This window comes from Haemaphysalis longicornis, unplaced genomic scaffold (genome assembly GCF_048455015.1).
Source record: "Haemaphysalis longicornis isolate Haplotype H1 unplaced genomic scaffold, Haemaphysalis longicornis Haplotype H1 scaffold_12, whole genome shotgun sequence".
NCBI classification, from domain to species: Eukaryota; Metazoa; Arthropoda; class Arachnida; order Ixodida; family Ixodidae; genus Haemaphysalis; species Haemaphysalis longicornis.
The window spans coordinates 45,027,916-45,048,929 of NW_027526225.1; the positions used below are offsets into that span (position 1 = coordinate 45,027,916).

The 21,014-nt window shown below is 43.4% G+C and overlaps 1 protein-coding gene across 4 annotated transcripts in view; it reads right to left on the reverse strand.

The window, feature by feature from the left end:
* Positions 1 to 1,755: 1,755 nt before the first annotated feature.
* LOC144162584 (uncharacterized) overlaps positions 1,756 to 21,014 on the reverse strand; it is a 102,879-nt gene continuing 83,620 nt past the window's right edge. For 3 of the 4 annotated variants that reach the window (XM_077693179.1, XM_077693180.1, XM_077693177.1), the window contains 3 exons: positions 10,613 to 10,742; positions 6,875 to 7,063; positions 1,756 to 3,906 (listed from right to left, as the gene is read on the reverse strand). In XM_077693179.1, coding sequence (XP_077549305.1) covers positions 2,615 to 3,906; positions 6,875 to 7,063; positions 10,613 to 10,739 — 1,608 coding nt within the window. In that variant the 5' untranslated portion in view covers positions 10,740 to 10,742 and the 3' untranslated portion in view covers positions 1,756 to 2,614. The remainder of the gene's footprint in view (positions 3,907 to 6,874; positions 7,064 to 10,612; positions 10,743 to 21,014) is intronic. The other variant, XM_077693176.1, reaches the window with a different exon arrangement.

The following is a 21,014-nucleotide window of genomic DNA, read 5'->3' on the forward strand; positions in this document are numbered from 1 at the left end:
TCGTATTTTCTGTTGTAAACCAGTTGCGGCAGCCACTTAAGTACAGTACGAGTACGTTCTGAGTGGTGCCGGCTGACGACGCTACGCCTCCTATCGTGACGTTAGGCCTAACGTCCAACGCTAAGTAACATTAAATTTTAACGTTGGGACGTGCCAAGTAACTTCATACTCATTGTACGTCGTGCTATGCGTGACGACATCTGGCGTCAGGCCTTAAGGAGGGACGTCAGGCCCATTACGGGACACCGCATGCCCACATCGCCCGTTCCTTCTGCTACGCATAAACGTTTCCGGAAACGAGTTGTACTCTCCGAAATGCGTAATACATCAATCACGAAGCTTTGCAAGCATTCTTCATGGGACAGGCCTCGCAATTTTCCCGTACAAATGGCAAAGGTAGGGTAAATACAGGGAGTAAAGAAAAGCAGCAGTGGCCCTGACGTAACGTTTTCGGTGAAGCGGCTCCGCTGTTTTCGGAGACCTACCTTGTTTGCTTGTCTTTTGCAGACACGCGTCTTCTCCTTTGCCCCTGCTCACTCCCCTGTTTGTTTCGTCTCTGCCTGCCGACCATAGGCCGCCTGTTGGGCCGCGCAGTGACGCAGGGCGTTGGTGGGCATTCGGCGCCGGTGCTATGACGTGGTTGCCAATGGCACCTGCTGAGAATGAAAAAACCCCGCGTCTTCCGCCACAACCTTTCGAATGCGCCTGTAGCAAACGGGGCATCTCCTAAACTTTCTTTTCCCTATGGGTAAATATGACAGCCTCAGTCAAGTTGTCATTCACTGCTTTCTGTCCAGAAATTTGTCTAGAGCAATCTCGAAAATATATAATGGTTTGAATTGAACTGAGATAACACTGCGCACGTTACACGCATCGATTGTGGGGACATGCGTCTCCGTCTGAAAAGAGATGTACGTGTCTGTCTCACTGAGTAACTGACATACAGACTGCCGTAAATGAATCACCAACGTAAAACAGAAGCTGCTAAACCTGGAGCTTTAAATGTTAGCAGTACATACCTGTCATGCCGTGGGAGTTTACAAAGCCAAAGTAGAGGAGGGAAGAGGGATGAAAGTTTTCTTTTTCATACAGTACACATCATTCTGCAGGATCCACACAGCATTCTTCGTGTGGATAGCAGACAGGTTTTCAAAACAATAGGTAACCCGCAGGCCAACCGAAAGATTTTTCTGGGTTTTCTTCTCACCAACCTCTAGGATTCTTATCCTGCATTTTGCAAAAATTACATATTTACACGAATAAACCCTTAAAGGTGCCATTCACAAATACATGTTAGGTGCACTTAAAAAACTGATTTGTTTTGGTAACAATGGTTAATAATATTGGAAACTGCGAACAAATTCTCCCACACTCATATCTGATCTTAGCCGATTCAATGAGAGAGGGAGAAGCGCGACCACAGAAGAGCAAGATCGTTTTGCTAGGCACTGTGAAACAAAGACCACAACCGTATGGTCAATATCCAATAGCGTGGAATGCATGCAGGCAACCATGCGAGTGCGCCGCATATCTATGGCCAAGCGTCTGTTGCTAGGCGACGTTGTGCGCATGGCCCCCAGATCAAGCACCACTCTTCTCATCCGTGCAACCATGTGAGTGCGCCGTCACTCGTTAAGTCGGGCTCCGCGGGATGGCGGTACTTTTCAATGTCCGTGGAGCATAGGCCATGTCTCTGGCCGTTTCCAGTGTTGCCAAGCGAACAAATCGACCACTAAACTTTTCAACGAATACCATCTATACACCGTGTTTTATTCAGTAGCAATCACCATCATCCCTACTGTCGTAGCCAACCGACGCCACAGCCGCGTAGGGCAAATCCTCTTGTTGCACGTGGTCACCTCGGTAGACCTCCACTTGCTAGGGTTGCTCCGGTAGCCATCTCGACGTGGAGATTGTAAAGGGATGGTTTAATAGTTTCGCCGGCATCGTCCCCACCGGGCGGTCGCCGCGAGGCACGCGATCGCGTGCGCTCCTGGTGTTCTATCTACACCCGACGGATTTGTGTCCGCCTAAACAGCTCTGCTGCTCAAAAATAATCGATATAATAAACGAAATGCATTAAGCAGGGGCGTATCTTCAACACTTTCTGACGATTTGTGTATGAAGTCGCAAACTCCTGTCTCTGCGATTTCCGGCCGCCTGCCTAAGTCACAGCCAAAAAATATGAGTGGGCCATTTTATTGGGGCTTCTAGTTGTGTTTTACTCTGTCAGCTGTATACTAAAGTGAATTTAGCACACTGATTACTACGTTTTTCATTCTGGCTGAATTTTTGTACCTGTTAGGTGAAATTAGACGCTTTTTTATATGTATTGCGTTGTTCAGGTTTAGGAAAGACACACTTTGCTGCTAAAATGCAGCTAATTGCTACTTTTACTGCAACCAAAGGCTACTTCTTTCAAATTCAGCAACGCTGCATTTTGCCTTTACTGCACGGAGATGGACACAGTTGTGCTGTTAGCAACTGTGATCCATTGAAACGCCCATATTCCAATTTTAAGATGTCGAAACAAACGTTAAACAACGAGAACAACCTCAGTTGATCCACCTGTGTGATGAAGTTTACGAAAACGCATTAATTAAATTTCATACACTTAGTCCCCACTTGTAGACCGCAGCACCGAATGCAGACCCATAATAGCAAGTTCCTTTTCAATGGCGTCCGCACGCGCCTCGACCGTGTCGTCAAGAAACAGCTGACTGGGTGTCCACAAAGTGATGCCCCATCTCTTTACAGGGTCAAAAGATGTGTATTCGCAGCACCGCCTGTAGTGGTTTATCCGGGCAACCGAAGGAAGTAAAAGAACGCTCACAAAATGGCCGCAGTGTTGAGCCACGGTATGAACAGCTGCGTTGCAAATGGTACGCGTGCGTCCAATGTACTTCGTGACATCGTCGCTGGGAATGTACCCAGTGTGGATATTGAATATTCTTGTTTGAAGGTGTGCTTGACGATGTTGCATTGATACCACGTTGAGAGGATACTCGGCACAGTAGTACGTGCTAGGAACCACAATACTACCAACAACGTCCGCGCCACTGGTGGCTTCTACGCCGTAAACCAGCGCCGAAATATTAGAGTACTGCACCGGTACAATAAACTCATCCAGGTCGACGTGGATAAAGTATTCGCTCTTGGACATTGATCGAAACATGCAGTCGTACAACCCCGCCATCTGGCCCTGTGCGTGGACCTCAGAACTGTCCACTAGGAGTTTGAAGGGTACAACAGTAATGTCGACCCCATTCATCTGCATGTGGCTAAGCAGGACCTTCATATCATTCGGCATCTCCAAGTCATAAAAATAAAAGTTCCGTGCGCCCATGAGCCGGTAGTGTGCGATGAACTCGGCAACCTTCCATAGACTGATGGCAGGACCAAATATCGGTCTAACGCACACTGCGCAACACTTTTGTTCAGACTTTTCCGGGGGACGGTGTACAGGGATCCAGAGCGACAACCCCTCCGAAGACCCACGCGCTGAGATGGTCACTTGTATTTCTCCTTCATAGTTGGCTGGGGCTGGACACAAAATAAAGGCACTCTTCAAACGTGGCTCCAGCCACGTCCAGACAGCTCGGACGCGTGCCGTGTGCTCGGTGACTCCACCTGATGTTCGAACTGCACAAACCAACGGAGGTGTTTCGATGGAGGTTCCGTTACTGTCCCTAAACTGGACGAGACTCACGACGTGTATAGTGTGCTGTACGGTGGTTGTGATGAAGGCGGAGAACACGTGGACGCCATCTGTAACAGGGCGCCATGACTCTTCTTCCGTCTTGGGTAGATCGCGATCGGAAGAGCGCAACTGTTGAATCAGTGCCCTATCCCAAATCTCAAAGTGCAGTGATGTTCGTTGTTCCTGTTGGGTAGGACAAGTCGACACTGCGCAAAAGGAAGAATTACGAAAATTTAATACGCATGCTCGAAATTCCAACGAAACATTTTTAAAAGAGACACCTATCATAACTTCGGATATTGTATGAAAAACTTGCAGGCACTTCAGAACATTGCTTTCAGAAAGTGGTTTGTTGTGGCACCTTTAGGGTGGTTACAGAAAGGTTCACCACTCTTTTTAGTTGCGTCTAACAAACAATACTTATCGCAGACAGTTGCTGAGTGCCTTAAAGTGGCTTGTAGCTTTTTGTACAGATACCAAGGCCCACTTTTCGTTACCGAAATAGGCTCCCAGTTGTAGATGTTCATCTCCGCTGCGGAATTGAGGCAGCATAGCAGGACATCCTGACATCAAAACTGTTGGAATATTATTTTACCATTTCCGCCTGCTAGGAATGGCACGTGTGGACACCACCCTCTTAGGTTGAATTCGCAAACAAGTAACGAAACAGGAAACAAATCAATGAAGTTTACAACTTCCTTCAGAGTCCGACTGCAAAAGGCACGGCAGCATCATCCGGACCATCGTACTGAGCTTGGCGTTTTAAATCATCTGACGTCCTGTGTCAGATATCATTGCATTTTAAAGCGACTGTCTTTCTGGAGCTACGTAAACTCGAAAATTTTGTTGTCTGTCTGTCTGTCTGTCTGTCTGTCTGTCTCTGTCTGTCGGTCTGCCTGTCTGTCTGTGTGTCTGTCTGTCTGTCTGTCGTCGGTATCTGAAAATGTGAACCACCTAACATAGTTTGCGTTTCAGCCAGCAATCTGCTCCATGTATTTTTATCGTTATTATGGTAACACCCGTGAATGTACATGGCTTTGCTTAAAAAACTTGTGACTCTTGTTTTGCAACGCATTTTTTATTCTGAGAGGAAATTGCTAGGAGTTGTTCCTATTTAATTTATATACGGGATGTTCTTTGGGCCAAAGTGTGCTGCAATTCATTACGGGTTTACACGTAATACACACTGGAGCATAATGTGGTCGCAATATCAGCGTGAACAAATATTTCCATTGAAATTAAGCAAGATTCAAGAATAATATTGTAGATTAAAAACCTGGTCCGAGTAGTGATTGTACTGGGAATCTGTATTTGGCGTATTGAAATTTGTTAGCACCCTAGATATAACGACAGGCATGCGTAGGATAAATCAGTGCCATTGAATTTGTGGCAGACCTTGAAAAACAACACGTTTGGTGTCGAAATTTCCAAACGAAATTCAGTCGAATCTTGTTATAACGAACACTGATATAGAACAAAACCATCTGCTGTAGCGAACGCAATGCGAAGTTTAGTAGGTCGCCTTCGTTTTAGAGACACTTTTTCTTTTTATGACGAAACCGAAACCCCAGAGCCGCACGCCATATCCGCAGTGAAGAAGAAATATTTGGTTTGCGTGAGACTGAAACTTTTATTGCCACCATAAAAAGTGAGAGATTGCACCATTTTTAATATTCTGAAAAACAGCAGATATAGAAAAGACCCTTTCGTGCACGAACACTGGATATCTTCATTATCCCGAACGCTATAAAAAGCGAACAGCCGAAGGCTACATCCTTTTTCAAACAAGAACACAGGCGTACTTTCTCAAACGAAGTTTGTTTTGTCGTAGTGTCACGTTGCTATGTTCCTGTCCATTTAGTTTGAAATTCTACAATGAGACAGGCAGGGAATATCTCGTTTATAGTAGGTTCGAATCCAAAAATAATGCGTTTTTATATCTACGATGTTGCCACTTTGTTATAGCCAGTTCTAGCCTCTGGCGCTATACCAAATATCGGATATAACGAACTGTTTAGGTGTCAGGGTACTACTTAGTTGAAACATGATTCGTCTGTAATGTTTTTATTGGAGTCGAAGACATCGTAATGTTATAAAAATAATACTCTTACTTACTTTCGCAAGTTGATTGTGGTTTTAAACATACCTGTAGAGACGGAGGTCGCTGTCAGTCCATAACCAAGCTCTAAAATATTTAGCAAATTGTACAACTATTTTCAAAGCTGTTTGAAACAGTTTTGCGGAAACTTGAAACAATTCTGATACAAAACAAAAATGCTCGGGGTAATAAAGTTCGCTTGCGTTATTTCATGACGATCGCCTGGCGAAACTTAGTATGTTGTAGTGCTACATCTAATTTACGTCACTTTCATCGCCTTTGTGTGGTTTTGGCGCAAACTACACCTGCAAGCAGACACGCCGCAGGAGGATCAGGGTTGTGCGTGGCCACGAAAAAGTTTTTCTCACGCTTCATTCTTCCACGCTTGTAGTTGACAAACGGGTGCGCGAAGAATGAAATATCTGTTCCTTGGCACCGACAATTCGCGCCCATGCAATCAACCAGAAACAATTGATCGCGTTCCTTTGCGCCATGAATATCTCTCTTGAGACCATGGTACTCGTGACGCTACAAGAAGCACTCAATAATTTCGACGGTTATTTTCACCAGTGCCAGCTTTACCGATAATATATTCACCAAAATACGCTCGCTGTATTTCGGTTTTGCCCGGTTTCTTATTACGTAGCGTCCATGCTTTGAATTACAATGCTGCTGCCACACAACAGCGCGCTTGAGGTGATTGTCGCATGGCGGCTGCACAGAAACGACACAAACTGTTGTAAAGGATGACGTCGGCAATTTACCTGGGGTCCGCCATCTTATCCTGAGAACGCCTCTGTACCACCACGCGCGTCACGGTCTTTTAAGATGGGTAAGCATAGCGCTATGTACAATAGTTCACATCTTAAAGATGTCACACAAAAAACATGTGCGCTTGTGGATGTTGTACAACCATGTCGCCGAAAAACCCCAGCATGCAGTATTTGGTCTGGCCGCGCGTTTGAACGTAATTTGTAGATTTGATATTGAAATTTCTGCATTGCCAGGCAATACATGTATATGCTTTTGTAGATTGAAAAACAAGTTGAAAGCTTCCGAACTGCTCGGCAACGTACAACTTAAGTCCAGCGCCGTGGTTGTAGCTAGATTTCCGGAAGCAGTTGGCTCTGTATAGCCATCAGATGTGTTGGTTATAGCCGTGATAGAGTAGGGGCTATATCTGGTTGGTTGTTTCCAAAAGAGCATGAAGATAGCGCCGCATAATATTGCGCCCAGGAACAGCATCAGTCGCAGTAGCCATCGGCCTGGGTGGCAAAAAAAGGCGTTGTTGATCATTTATCGAGCTGCATTTATACCATTTTAAGCACGACGACAACAATTTTCTATATGGGAAGTTCGCTGTTGAACCAGAATAGATTTCTCGCAACTACAATGCGTTATGAGGAAACTGCGCACTGTAACGTATGCATGTATTCTACTCGAGAAGCCCCTACTTGCCATGTTTCTTGACTTAGACTTTTTCGTCCAGTGTTGGTCAATTATGCGGCGTTGCTTATAAAGCCCGCTTGAGAACATAAGGGCGAACTTTGGGAAAAACAACTATAAAACACGTTTTCACACAAAACAACTCCAAAAAATCAGTTTTCACAGAAAAAATAACTTTTGCCGCGCGCCACACTACGCATCTACAACCATCAGGGGGACACCTTCGCACACGGATAAGCCATAGCAGGCAAATGTGAGTACCGAGTTATAAAATTAAAGCCCCTTTCTTAGCAGAATGATGGCTAAAACGCGAAGGTTTCTCCCATGTCCCCTGAGGTAAACTCACACTCCGAAATCAACACCGCTTCTACAGTGGCAGAATGGGGCGATCGGGTACACGTCGTCTGAATTGCGCCAGAGACCCAGGATCGATTCAGACCACTGGATTCATTATTAGGGGTGAAGCACGTTGGGAAGTTGAGCTGTGGGCGTCGATGTTGAAAGCAGGGCGATGTTGAACTTGGACGATGTTGAAAGCCGCAAAAAGAAATGATCTGTTGGAATGCTATTTTCTCACTATAATGTACCAACAAAAACGAATGGGTAGGGGTCGCACGGACCTGAATGTAGGCTAGGGTTAACAGTATTTTATACCGAAACCTCCAAATCGGAAAAGAGACTACCCAAAAACATGATGTGGATCCTGTGTTCCCACCTTTGCACATGACGCAAGCACTGGAAAGCTGAATTTGTCACAGAAAAATTAGGAGTCCTCTGGAGGACCAATCTATACAAAAACGCTCTGAAACTATATCCCCGACCCTTAGCAGACAAGCATGTACGCGATTGCAAACGCTGGCAGTACTCTCTGCTTTTTAACAAAAAGCGTTCTCTCTCTCTCTCTCTCTCTCTCTCTCTCTCTCTTGCAACGAATACATAGATATTGTTGCCTAAACGCCTTGTGGTAGACAGATTTTATTAAACCTACAAACTGAAACACATTTCGACGCGCAACCCCACCCACATTTAGGCTGGTGTTTTTTACCAGCATGATAATACCGGGAAGTTGTGGCACCAGTCCCCGCAAAAAAAAAACAAAAAAACGAATGCTCGACCTGTATATATCACTTGGCAGGCAGAAACAGAGTGTTTCTTTTAAGCTTTGAATAAGTATTCATTACTACTGACCATGTGGCGGACGGTAACGACATCAGTAAATTTGCCGGAGAATAACAACGGACGTGTCTTAGTCATCGAGTGGACTGGTCGGGAGCAGCAGGTCTCCAGCACATTCTCTCTGGTGGCCGCCCATTGACTGGAACAAGAACTACGTCACTACTACACTGCTTGTAATACCCCCTACGCAATGCCATCCTGCAAGAGAGCCTTAAATTGTATTCTCACGAAACAAGGCCTTTATTTTACAAACCTTGAATAAAGGCCGCGCACAGTGGTTCTGCCGTTATTCACTTAAATCTGGTTAAACAGACATTGTTAGGCCGGCTCGAGCAATGCCAGCTGAAACGGAAAATTAAAACTGAAGTTTAAATGCAAAGCTTTACGCCTGCAGGGCTGGTACAAACTTGTGAATTTCTGCCCTTACTCGATGGTTTGTCGCCGTTTGCGCCTGTTTCGGACGTCTCAGAAAGTACAGAAAGCAGGTCCCTCACCCACCGATTGCCTTTCTCGGACAAGAACCATTAAACCCCAGTTAGGAAATAACGACTGAAAAAGCCGCGAATAGACCGCCATAAACCTAAACCTTCGGACTGTTCTATCCGGAACAGAGGTTAGGGCTGGTCCCAGCCGAAGAACCCTCCTGCTGTGCAGTTTCAAAATAAGATTGGTGGCTTCGCGTGGAGACCATATTTGCTTGAATCGTGTTCAACCACAGCGGAAGCGAAAAGACACAGACGACAGCAAAGTGGCACAAAAAGCACTGTCTTTTCCTCCGTGTACTTTCTCATGCCCGAATTTTTATGTTGATTGAATCAGCTAGGGGCTTGTGTCTAATGAGGATGCAGAAATATGTTGCACTGTAACATCACGTTTTACGTTTTCAGAAAGAGATGATCTGGTATTCCGAAGAACTACTTTTTGTGCCTTTATGGACGAATCAAATGCAATCGCATTTGATTTCAATCGCAATCAAATGCAATCGCATTTGATTTGGTGCCTTGCTTGTACAAGTTCGTACAATAATATTGACAACTGTTGTCTAACGCACTATCATCACTGCTTACTTACCCCCATTGATAAATTTCTACGCCTTACTTCTTATGTTTGCAGCGCTAGAAAAAACGATAACTGGCCATACTGCACCGTCCTTAATTGAATGTGTAGCTGTGAATTCTATTGTTTTTTAAACCATCACACTGCGCTGATTTCCACAATTTCTCAATTACACTACTGAGACCGCCGTGTTTCTTGCCGTGTTCAACACAAATCCGTCCCGGCAAGATCACTTGTTTAATTTTACCCCGCTTCTGTGAAATATTCTCCAAGTTTACGCCTCCTTTCTATATTATATTTGGGCTTATCAAAAGAAAAATGCCCTGTCAGGGTTCATCATTGTGTCGTTTTGTCTGTGCCCCTGACATTTCTAACGTAAACGTCGAGTAAAGCATCATATGATTACTTTTTATTTATACAAGCAACCATGTACTGTCAAAAGAAGGAGCACTGCAAATATTACTCGTGTTTGATGCTTTACCTAAACCAACGTCCACTAGTTTTTTTTTTCACCAATTTTCACAAGTATGAACATTGCTACAAGATTTAGAAGTTTCGAAATGCTTTGCCTGTAACAGCCTCTTCCTCACTAGCTCTTTTGACGTTGCCCGGGCGGCTGAATTGCGGGACAGACAGACAGACAGACAGACAGACAGACAGACAGACAGACAGACAGACAGACAGACAGACAGACAGACAGACAGACTTACCAAATTTTCGGCGTGAAATTAGCACAAAAAAATTGATATTCATTGAAAGCGATGTGTAGTCCTTAAATCTACCCCTCGGCAAGACGAAATCAGCGTGCAGATCGCGTTATGACAGCGCAAGGGTAAATTCCGCCTTTGGCCGTATAACGAGGAGCATCCTCCGTACTGAAAGTGCATCAGCTTTGAAAAAACGATTGTTAGTAGGTAGCTCTTATTAAAATCAAAGTTTGGACCAATTTTCAAACCCAACCCCACACACGTCGGGTTGAGCTGCAAAAGTACATTTCTTTTTACCATTCTCTCAGTCATAGCTTGTGTGGTAGTTTTATGTTAGACGAGAAAGCCAGCATTCCTCCATACAAAGCTGGAAAACAGCCAACAGGTTGTAGCGATATAAGTTTAGAATGTGTATTGAGCACTACTGACCATGCGATGTACGACCACGACACCACCAGACAATGCGCCGAGATAGAGTATGTGGCTTCTTGCAGTCGCTTCTTGAAATGCTTGGGTGCCCGTGTCCTAGTAGACATTCAGTCTGGTTGTGCTTCATATCCTGGAACGAAAGCAACCTTACGACTACAATTGTTTGAAAATGACAATTAATAAATTGGCAGCGTGTCGGTTCACCTCCTTGCTGTAGTCGTCTAGCGCCCCTGCCATGTAAATACCTCTCTCCACTTTCCCGCTCCCCGCTCACAATCTTACCCTCTGGCTCTATTCTCCCGCAATAAACACGGTGGAGATTTTGTTCCAGACAATTCGATTTTACTTCGTTCCATTGCCCGCGGCATCTATTGGAACATTTCGGTGCTCTTGAACTACGCCCGTGCGGCTTGTGTCACGCGAGTGCTTTTCGTATTTCTAGGCGAAAAAAACTTTTTGTCGAGGCGTATTCCTTAATTTAGGTGGACACTATGAAGAAGTCCTAAATTTCTAATTAAGACAACACTGCAAACACGACTTATGTAAATTGGTGTTCTTCCGCAAATATGCCTAGCGTTTCCTTTTTGCCCAACCATGTTGACAAGATCGAACATTGCCACCTGTAGTTTGCAACTGTATTGCTTAGAGAAACGTCTGATTGTAGAATTTCTTTATCTTGTGGCCGGGCGGCTGAATCGGGGGAAAGACAGACTTTCAAACCGGCGTGGCATGGCGTATTCACCTTTAACATATGGTCCCATCATTTTTGTTCTAACTATATATGTGCTTGTAACCTTGTAACCTATATATGTGCTTGTAACAGTAACCTTCCGCCTAGTGAACATAGTTAAGTGCTGACTACTGTCACTTTCGGTTTATACCTGCAGGCCTTGTACATCAATGTTATGTGTCCTGTGATTGTAGTGTAATGCTTTGTGTGTATAAACTTGGCAAATAAGCTTTTTTAACAGACAGATAGACAGACCAAAATTTTATTGTTGTAATTAGCGCAGGGAAGGCTGGCGACTTTGCAGCGCACTGCTACCAGCGTGTGTGTACATTGGGGTGCATTGATGCATGTGCTCTTGAATTTGTATGCAGCAACCGTTATTTTCTGCTCTGTCGGGAGTACTGTCTTATACGCCGCATGTAAGTATATAACTATATATATATATATATATATATATATATATATATATATATATATATATATATATATATATATATATATATATATATATATATATATATATATATATATATACATATATATATATATATATATATATATATATATATATATATATATATATATATAAGTATATATAAGAGGGCTTTGTACGACAAACGGTAAATCGATTGTATTTGTCTTTACATGTCCAAAGCTTTCGACAGAGTACCTTATTCAGACCTAATTGACAAGTTGGTATATTTTGGTGGAAACTACAATATCACCAAGCCAAAACAGACGACTGGCGAGTTGGTACATTGTCTTGCTTGGTAACAGCGCAAATAAAACAGGACACAAAAGGAAGAAGGAACGGACACAGCGCTGACTTACAACTGAAATTTTATTGCGGTTGCCAGCGGTTTTGTAGGAACACTGGCAATAACAACAAAAAGGAAAAAGTAGAAAAGGAGAAGGAAAAGAAAAGTTTTTATACATGATAACATGAAAGGAATAGATACATCACGTATTCCTTGGCGTGTCACGATAAGAATTTTGGGAAGGCATAAAACTCACAGTGGTCATGACGAAACGAGATAAGTACAAATGACATAACAAAAATCATGGTCGCAATCGAACCGTGGGACAGGCCTAAGTAATCTTCATTTACCGGGAGGGGTGTGCTGCGCCAAGTACTGACACTCCTTATCTGAGAGGGAGATAGATGGAGTGCTTACGCATTGTTGTCCTAACTTTAAGATTTCGTTGGCTTCTAAAATTTCCCGCACAATTTGGTTGTCATGCTTCCCTATCACTATGCTCTGATCCAGCGCTGGCTGACATTTGGAAACACAATCGCGGCAATGTTTGGCGAGATGACCACTGAACGCTTTGGAAACTTTATAGTGGTGCTCCCTTAATCTTTCATTGAGACATCGACCGGTTTGGCCTACATACTGCTTGCCACATGACAGGGGGACAGAATAAACAACTTTTTCAGTGCAAGAAACAAACTTGTTTCAATGATTGGTAGTACACTTGCTTCGAGCCGATCCTGAATTAACCTTTCGGCACATTTGGGACAGTTTCAGTGGGGCTGAAAATACCACCTTTACATTTACGTTACTTCCTACTTTTTTCAGGCCATGGGGAACTCTGTGTATGTACGGAATAACCGCAAAGCGCTCTTTCTTGGTGGGGGCAGCCTCAGGCAGGTCCCCTTTCTTTCCTTCCTTCAACATGGACTCGGAAACAGCTGTCAGAACCCCCATCGGGTATCCTGCAGTCACAAGCCGCCTTGTTTGCACCTCAAAACTGCTCTTGATGGCATGAGGGCAAGATTTCCTCAACGCGTTGCCAAGACAGGTCTTGACAATTGCTCTTTTCACGAGTTTCGTGTGAGCAGACGCGTAAGGCAAGAGTGGCTTGTTACCACGTGGGTCATATTGCCAGCAGACGTGGTTTTCGAGAAGCCGGAGTCTCAGATCAAGGAACTTGATAGAGCCTTTTGATGGCCCCTCCTGAGTCGAGATGAGCGGGGACAAACACGACTCAAAGGTGCACCTGGCCTGAGCCATTGCAGATGGAAAACCTGATTTGTCTGCGTTAAACAGCACGAAATAATCATCTACGAACCTGAATACTTTTTCCACTCTAGACCCCTGTAAGCTGCCTTCAAGTGCCCTGTCCCGACTGGCCAAGAATAAGTCGCTCAGGATCGGCGCTATACAAGAACCAATACAGACACCGTTCTTTTGCAAGAACGTTCTTTTGTAGGAACTGGCGTAGGTAGAAGTCAAATACATTGAGAGCAGCTCTAGGAAGCCTTGCACTGACATGCCGACGTCATTTTGGAATGCCACACTGCCGTACTGATCAATACAGTCTTCAACGCAAACTAAAACATCTTTTTGCGGTAATGAATAGTACAGGTCCTTTACATCGAAAGCCCGCCATGTACCCTCGGTCCCTGTTTTCTTGGAGGTAACTTATCACATCTTTAGAATTGCTTACTAAAAAGGGATCCTGAACGGAAAGCCGTTTTAGTTTTTCTTGTAAAAACGAAGAAACATTTTTTAACCACGACCCGTTTTCTGACACAATGACACGGAAAGGGCACCCGTCTTTGTGCGTCTTAGCGGTGAAAAATAGCTGCAATCCCAAAGTTTTGCTCTGGTTCACAGACCTTCCTAATTTCTCCAGGCCTAATTCGTTACACAACTTTTTCGCTTTAGATTTCACCTTTGCAAGGACAACGTCCTTGTGGTGCTTGAAAACGGACACAATGGCTTCTTTCGCCTTTGTTAAGAACAACTCACGGGGTAACACTAGAAAACCTCCTTCTTTGTCGGCCGGCAAGAGGGCGAGGGAATGCTCTTTCAAATACGTCACTGCTCTGTTGAAACTACCAACACTCGAAACAGGTTTGCTTTTCTTCAGGACGTCCACCCCCTCTGATACGCATCTTCCTTTTGTGTCCTGTTTTATTTGCGCTGTTACGAAGCAATACAATATCACACAATGGATTCGCGCATACCTAACAGGCAGAACTCAGTACGTAGAAATTGATGGTTCCAAATCAGAATTACTAGACGTCACATCGGGTGTTCTGCAGGGGTCTGTGCTGGGACCAGTCCTATTTCTTGTTTATATAAATGATATTGCCCAAAATATCAACAAAGACATTCAAGTACGACTCTTTGCGGACGATTGCCTGCTTTACAAAGAAATTAACAATGAAAACTATTCAAAAATCCTTAGTGACGCCCTCAAGGTTGTAGAATGCTGGTGTGAAACTTCAAAAATGAAAACCAATAGGGAAAAAACTGTTGTTTTTCAAGTAACAAATAAAAGAAAGCATGTTATTGCCTGTACCTACACCCTGGGATCCTCTACACTTGCCGCAGTGAATAGCCTTAAATACTTAGGAGTAACCATTGCTTGTGATATTAGTTGGAAGGAACATGTAAAAAAGATTTGTTCGACTGTAGAAATTAAACTACGATTTTTGCGTAGGAAGCTTAAGCTCGCCTCGAAGGACGCCAAATTAACTGCCTATCTATACTTGGTCAGACCGGCATTAGAATATGCTAGTGTCGTATGGTATCCTTGTGAAACAGGGTTAATCAATATGCTTGAAAGAGTCCAACGAAGAGCAACGCGATTTATTTTGTCTCGTTACTCTCGGACCCATTCTGTTACTGTTACTGAAATGTTCCAGTTCCTTAATTTACCCTCCCTAGCCGAACGACGCCGCATAGCTAGACTATGGTTTCTTTTGTTACTCTCGAAAAATCATTTTAAAATAGACACCTCTCAATACTTAGCACCACTACGAGGCAGAACCCTAAGACGTACACATGAACAAATTTTCCGAATCTCGCCACTACACATTAATGCATACGCCAATTAATTTTTCCCCCGAACAATAAAAAAATGGAAGGCACTGCCAACAACCGTTATCCAGAGTGACTCTGTAACACAGTCTGAGGACAAATTGAAACGAGTGATGTCCTAAGCAAGAAGTGCATTGTGAAAAACAATTCTATCAAAATGGTTGTGTTCGTTTGCTTATAGATATTGCTGTTAGGTGTGCTCTGTTGCGCTTCTGCGGTGTTAAATTCATACATACAAATTCATAGTGACAATACGGATGTATTGTTTGTATACACTCTGTTTAATGTATTTCCTTGTTAATGTTCGATTTGTGCTGTAACCCCACCCCTGTAACGGCCTCCGGGCCAACAGTATGCCTAAATAAATAAATAAATAAATAAATAAATAAATAAATAACTATTGTTCACTGTAGTGTGTAATCAGAGCTACGTTCTGTTTACATGCCACCTGTAAGAAAGTAAATAGTGTTCAGTTTATTCACGAACTGATTCCCCGCTCCTTTGGTCTTGTAACCGGCTGGCAGTATTTTATTTATTCTTTTAATCTTTATTGATTCACTTCCTCGCTTTTTTAGAAGGGTGTTACCGCAGGGGGTTCGAGAATAGAATAAAACACTTGTTCATCCATACACACACTTGCGTCTCTTGCATCATCATCATCATCATCACAAGCCTATCTACGCTCACTGCAAGGCAAAGGCCTCTCCCATTATTCTCTAATTACCCCGGTCCTGGGCCAACTGAGACCAATTTATGACAGCAAACTTCTTGATCTCATCTGCCCATCTAACGTTCTGCCGCCCGCCCCCTGCAACGCTTGCCTTCTCTAGTGATCCACTCTGTTGCCCTTAATGACCAACGGTCATCTTGCCTTCGCATTACATGCCGTGCCCACGCCGATTTCTTGTTAATTTCTACTAATATGTATTTAACACGTGTTTGATCCCTGACCCACTCCGCTCTCTTCGTGCCCCTTAACGTTATAACTATCATTTTACGCTCCATTGCCCGTTGAGCGTTCCTAATTTAAGTTGAACCATCTTAGCGAGCCTCCAAGTTTCTGCCCCGTCAACACCAAACCAAGCACCAACCCAAACCAAACACCAAAACCAAACACCAAACACCAACGTCAACACCAAAAAGAAATTGTTAGAGAAGCTTGTCCTTCCACGGTACTCTTGCATTGAAGTAGTTGTGGCGAATCACTTCTGTGTTGCCATTAAATACGGAAAAGAAAAGCTTCAAACGCAGTTTGGATTTTGAACTTTGACTCAGGTTGCACAGAAGAAAATTTAGTGCATTAAATTAAGCAGCTTCATCCATAAAAAGGGAGTTTGATATTTTTTTACGCAGAGAAAGCGATTTCCAACCCAATTCATTCTTCGTAGCACTGAACCTGTCTGTCCGCTTGTACCACTCTAAAACATAACGCGCGACAGTCCTGTATTTTTTTAAGCTTATCTATAAACCTGGTCTCCGTAGGGTACCACGCAGGCCACGCGTGTCCATCTTAGGTTCGCTGCATAAACTGAAGAGCTCTTGCTGCTTTACCGACCACATGAGAAACATTGGCATTCGATAAAAAATCATGTGATAAAACAATTATGGGATATTTTCAAGTTGTTTCGCTAGTAGTCACATACGTATTAATTATGTATGCAGTTTCTATTTGTTTCTGTCTTTGTTCCTGCAGGCATGTAAACATTTTTTTATACAACATAAACTGTCACTCCTGGCACCACCTTGCGATACGATCGAAATCGTTCTTCAAAAAAACGCGGCCCCCATTGTTTCGCATCAGCCGATATACAGCATAATCATCCGAGTTGAAAGGAATTATTAAAATAAATAATATTAAAAATATTAATATTATTAATATTATAAAATATTGACAGTACAAAAATATAATGATAATAATAATAATTTATTCCGCAAGAACTGGTAAACTGCAATTATTGTAAGGTATTTGGTGCCAGTTCTACCGGCGATGGCCGCTACAACTGGCTCCGAACACCTTACAATAATACTCATTGCAACCGCAAAGGTCCTCTTTCTTGGAGACTTTACCGCTCGTGGCGTTCAGTAGAGCCACGTAACCTGTTCCCACCATAACCACCACGTTAAACAGAAGGGTAATAGATTACTAGATTTTTCGTCTTTCACTTCCATGGCACAGCGTATTCACATAAAAAACTGCAGTGGAAACATTCTGGACCTGTGTTTTTCGAATTTTGATGACGTTATTGTGTCGCGCCCTAATTGTTCTTTAGTTATACCCGACATAATTCATGCTCCTCTTTCTATTTCCTGTGGCCTTCCTACAATGCTCCACCGTTCCGTAAGTTCCAGCAACACGCAACCTTGCTACGCTTTCGCCCGGGGAGATTAGGTTGAGCTGTATGGTTACTTTTCTGCTGCCATTTGGTTGCAGTCATTGACGAATGTGATGTCAATGAACAAGTTGACCGTTTCACTTAGATTGTGCTTTTGGGTATGAAGAAATACATCCCGCAATATTTACCAAAGAAGTTCAAGTTCCCACACTGGTTTTTTTTCTTAATTGCGTAATGCCCTAAAACTCAACGAGCGTGCGCACAGAAAGATGAAGCGGTCTGGTGCGAACCAGTTCGCTTAGGAGTTTCGGCGCCTACGTGCCCTATGCAAAATATTGCACAAACATGATCATGCTTCGTACCTGGCATCGGTAGAAGCTAAATCAACTTATCAACCGGGAGCCTTTTGAAAGTACATTCATTCTAGATCTGGTAAAACTAAATAATCTATTCGTTTACTAGACTCCCACGGCAATGAGGTTGCGGAGGTAGCCGACTGCTTTGCTCGTCAGTTTTCTTCTTTTTTTTTTGAAATTAGCGGAGGTAGTGATAACAGCAGTGTCCATTGTCACCAGGGCGGTAACTCTGGTTGTCTCCAACTGGATGAGAACATTGTACGGACCAGCTTCAAGCTGCTAAAGCCCTCGCTTTCTTGTGGAGCAGATGGTATTCCTGCCGTGATTAGAAAAACATATGAAAACACATTCGTCCCTGCGTTCACTTCAATATTTAATAACTGCCTCCAGTCTGGCGCGTTACCTCGCTCATGAAAAATCTCTCGCGTATTCCCTGTATTCAAGTCAGGCCCAAAAACTGGCGCCATTAACTGTAAGCCAGTCTCCCTCCTTTGTTCTGTCTTTAAAATATTCGAGTTATTTCTTCATATGGTCTTGTATTTCTTACTTAAACATGTCCTCATTCCTAATCAACATTGGTTTATGCGTGGTCGTTCAACTTCCACAAACCTCGCTTGCTTCATGGAGCAGGCTGTCCCAACAATTGTTGGTAGAAGCCAGCTTGATGTAGTATACTGTGACATGAGCAAGGCCGTTGATGTCGTCAACCACTCGTTATTGCTTGCCAAGCTCATCCTGTTAGATGTCCACGCTTCTTTGGTGGGTCTTATACGTTTGTATCTCAAGCAGCGATATTGCTATGTAAGTTGTGATGGTCGAACTTCATTTAGGTACAAAGCAACCAGTGGTGTACCCCAAGGCTCCGTTCTGGGTCACCTTATTTCTTCCATTTTCATTAACGTTGTAGCTTCTGCAATTCAAAATTCTGCTTTTTGTTGTATGCTGATGATATGAAAATCTTTAGAAAAGTGCGTAATGTTCATGACTGTAATTATCTTCAGGCTGATATCGCGACATTTTATCGTTGGTGCACCAAAAATGACCTAATTTTGAACCCCTCAAAAACGAAAGTTGTCTCCTATAGCAGAAAAACTCAACAGTTGCAATACTCTTATAAAATGGCAAGCACTGCATTGCCGAGGGCGACCGAAATTCGGGACTTGTGAGTACTATTTGATTCTTCTCTGACTTCCTCTTTCCATACACAAATTATCCGTCGCTCTCTTCGATGTGTGGGTTCTCTTTTCAGGTATTCTATAGAGTTCAAAGGACCTCTTTATTAAAGTTGTATTCGGTTCTCTGCTTACCTCTTCTCGAATATGGCTCTGTTGTTTGGAATGGAACTTGCAAGTCTAATAGTGACCGTATCGAAAGGGTTCAAAATAGGTTCCTTTCTATTTTTAAGCACCGTTTCCGTCATGTTCAAGAAGACGCAAACGGCAGTGTGCCTTTTCTGAAACGTCTTCCTTCCCTTTGGTGTCGACGAATGCGAGATGATATTATCTTTATAAACTTCTTCATAGGGATGTTTTGTGTGACGCCTTGATTACACAGATCAATGTCAACTTGGCGAACAAACTTTTCCGGACATTTCGAACTTTTGGAACAAATGCTTTAACTAGAAGACGCTCGTCCATCTGCAGAATACAATGCGCATATAATGAATATTCTGATCGTCTTGATATATTCCAGAGCTCTTTCCCTTTGTTCTCTAATGACTTGGAAACTGTTGTAGCCTAAGTGCCTTATGTCATTTCAAATTTATGTGCCGTATTTATTTTAGGCAAATCATGTTCTTGCTTGTTTGGTTTTTTACTTTTCCTGGTTTTGCGTTGCTTCAATTTCTGTAGGTTTGAGTGTCAGAGCTTGTACCGTTGACCTTCTTCTTTCCGTTTTGGAACTTCCTACCAGTTTGTTATCAAACCTTCTTTTTATACGTATTACCTACCTCTGTCATGTTCATTGAGTATTTGTTTATATATTTCCTATTTTTCACCTGCCTTGAACGTTTCGCTGTCCGAGTGTCATGGCTGGCAACACTAGGCCGCCTGTTTCTTTTTTAGTTTTGCTGTTTTGCTTTCTGTGATTTCAGTAACTTTTTTACTTTATTGTTTCTGTCATGCGTGTGGTTTTTCGTGTTGTGTTGTCTTGATTTTATTTTGTTTTTATGAAGGTTTTGTATATGGTGTACCAGTACCAAGACCCTAGGGTTGTTCCTGGGCACCGAATATAAAGGTTGATTGATTGATTGATTGATTGATTGATTGATTGATTGATTGATTGATTGATTGATTGATTGATTTTATTTTTATTCCTGCCGTAACATTCAACGTGGACGCACCTCACTTCCCGCGTTGCGCATACTCGCATCCATCAATCCCTTCCCCGAGCTGTACATCGTCTGGACACTGCCCACTCGTCCATCGAGGGAAATGAGACAGCTCACGCCGCTGCCCGCGCCATTCAACACCGGGCATTTCCCTCAGCAACAGAACCGTAGGTTCAGCCTCCTCCACCTACAGCTGTTCCATCACGCTACCAAGACATCTTGCACCATTATCGCAACCTTCGCTTCACTTTGCCTCAACCTCGCCCTCAACTAACCAAGGAGGAAGCAGTCATCTGGCGTCGATTAAAAACAAACACCTATTACAACGCACCCATCCTCAACGCTATCTCCTCTACCCAATATACCCTCACCTGTCAATTCTGACTCTCTCTTAATACTACATACCTATCAACACACCCCATCGCTTGCCCCCAATCCCAGACCTTGCCCAAAGCAGTGGGAGGGCCTGCTGAGCAGCTCCCGTCAGGCTGACCAGATTTTTGTGGTCACCCGTGCCAGGGCTGCAGCCAAGACCCAAGGGTACCTCGACTGAGGCGAACCCACCCCACCGAGTGCCGGCTCAACCACCACCGTTTGCTATATTAAATATTATTCTGTCTCTGTCCCCAACAACTAGAACAATACAACTTTAACGGCAGCGTTACTACAAATAAATAACTAAAAAAATACCAGATACGCGCACCGTAGGCCTCCTGGTATACAGTAGGCTTTTAATAATTCAACCTTTGTGGGTCCAGCACAACGAAGCATAGTAGGATACAACATCGTAGTCACGACAATCAAGAAACACTGCTCTATGC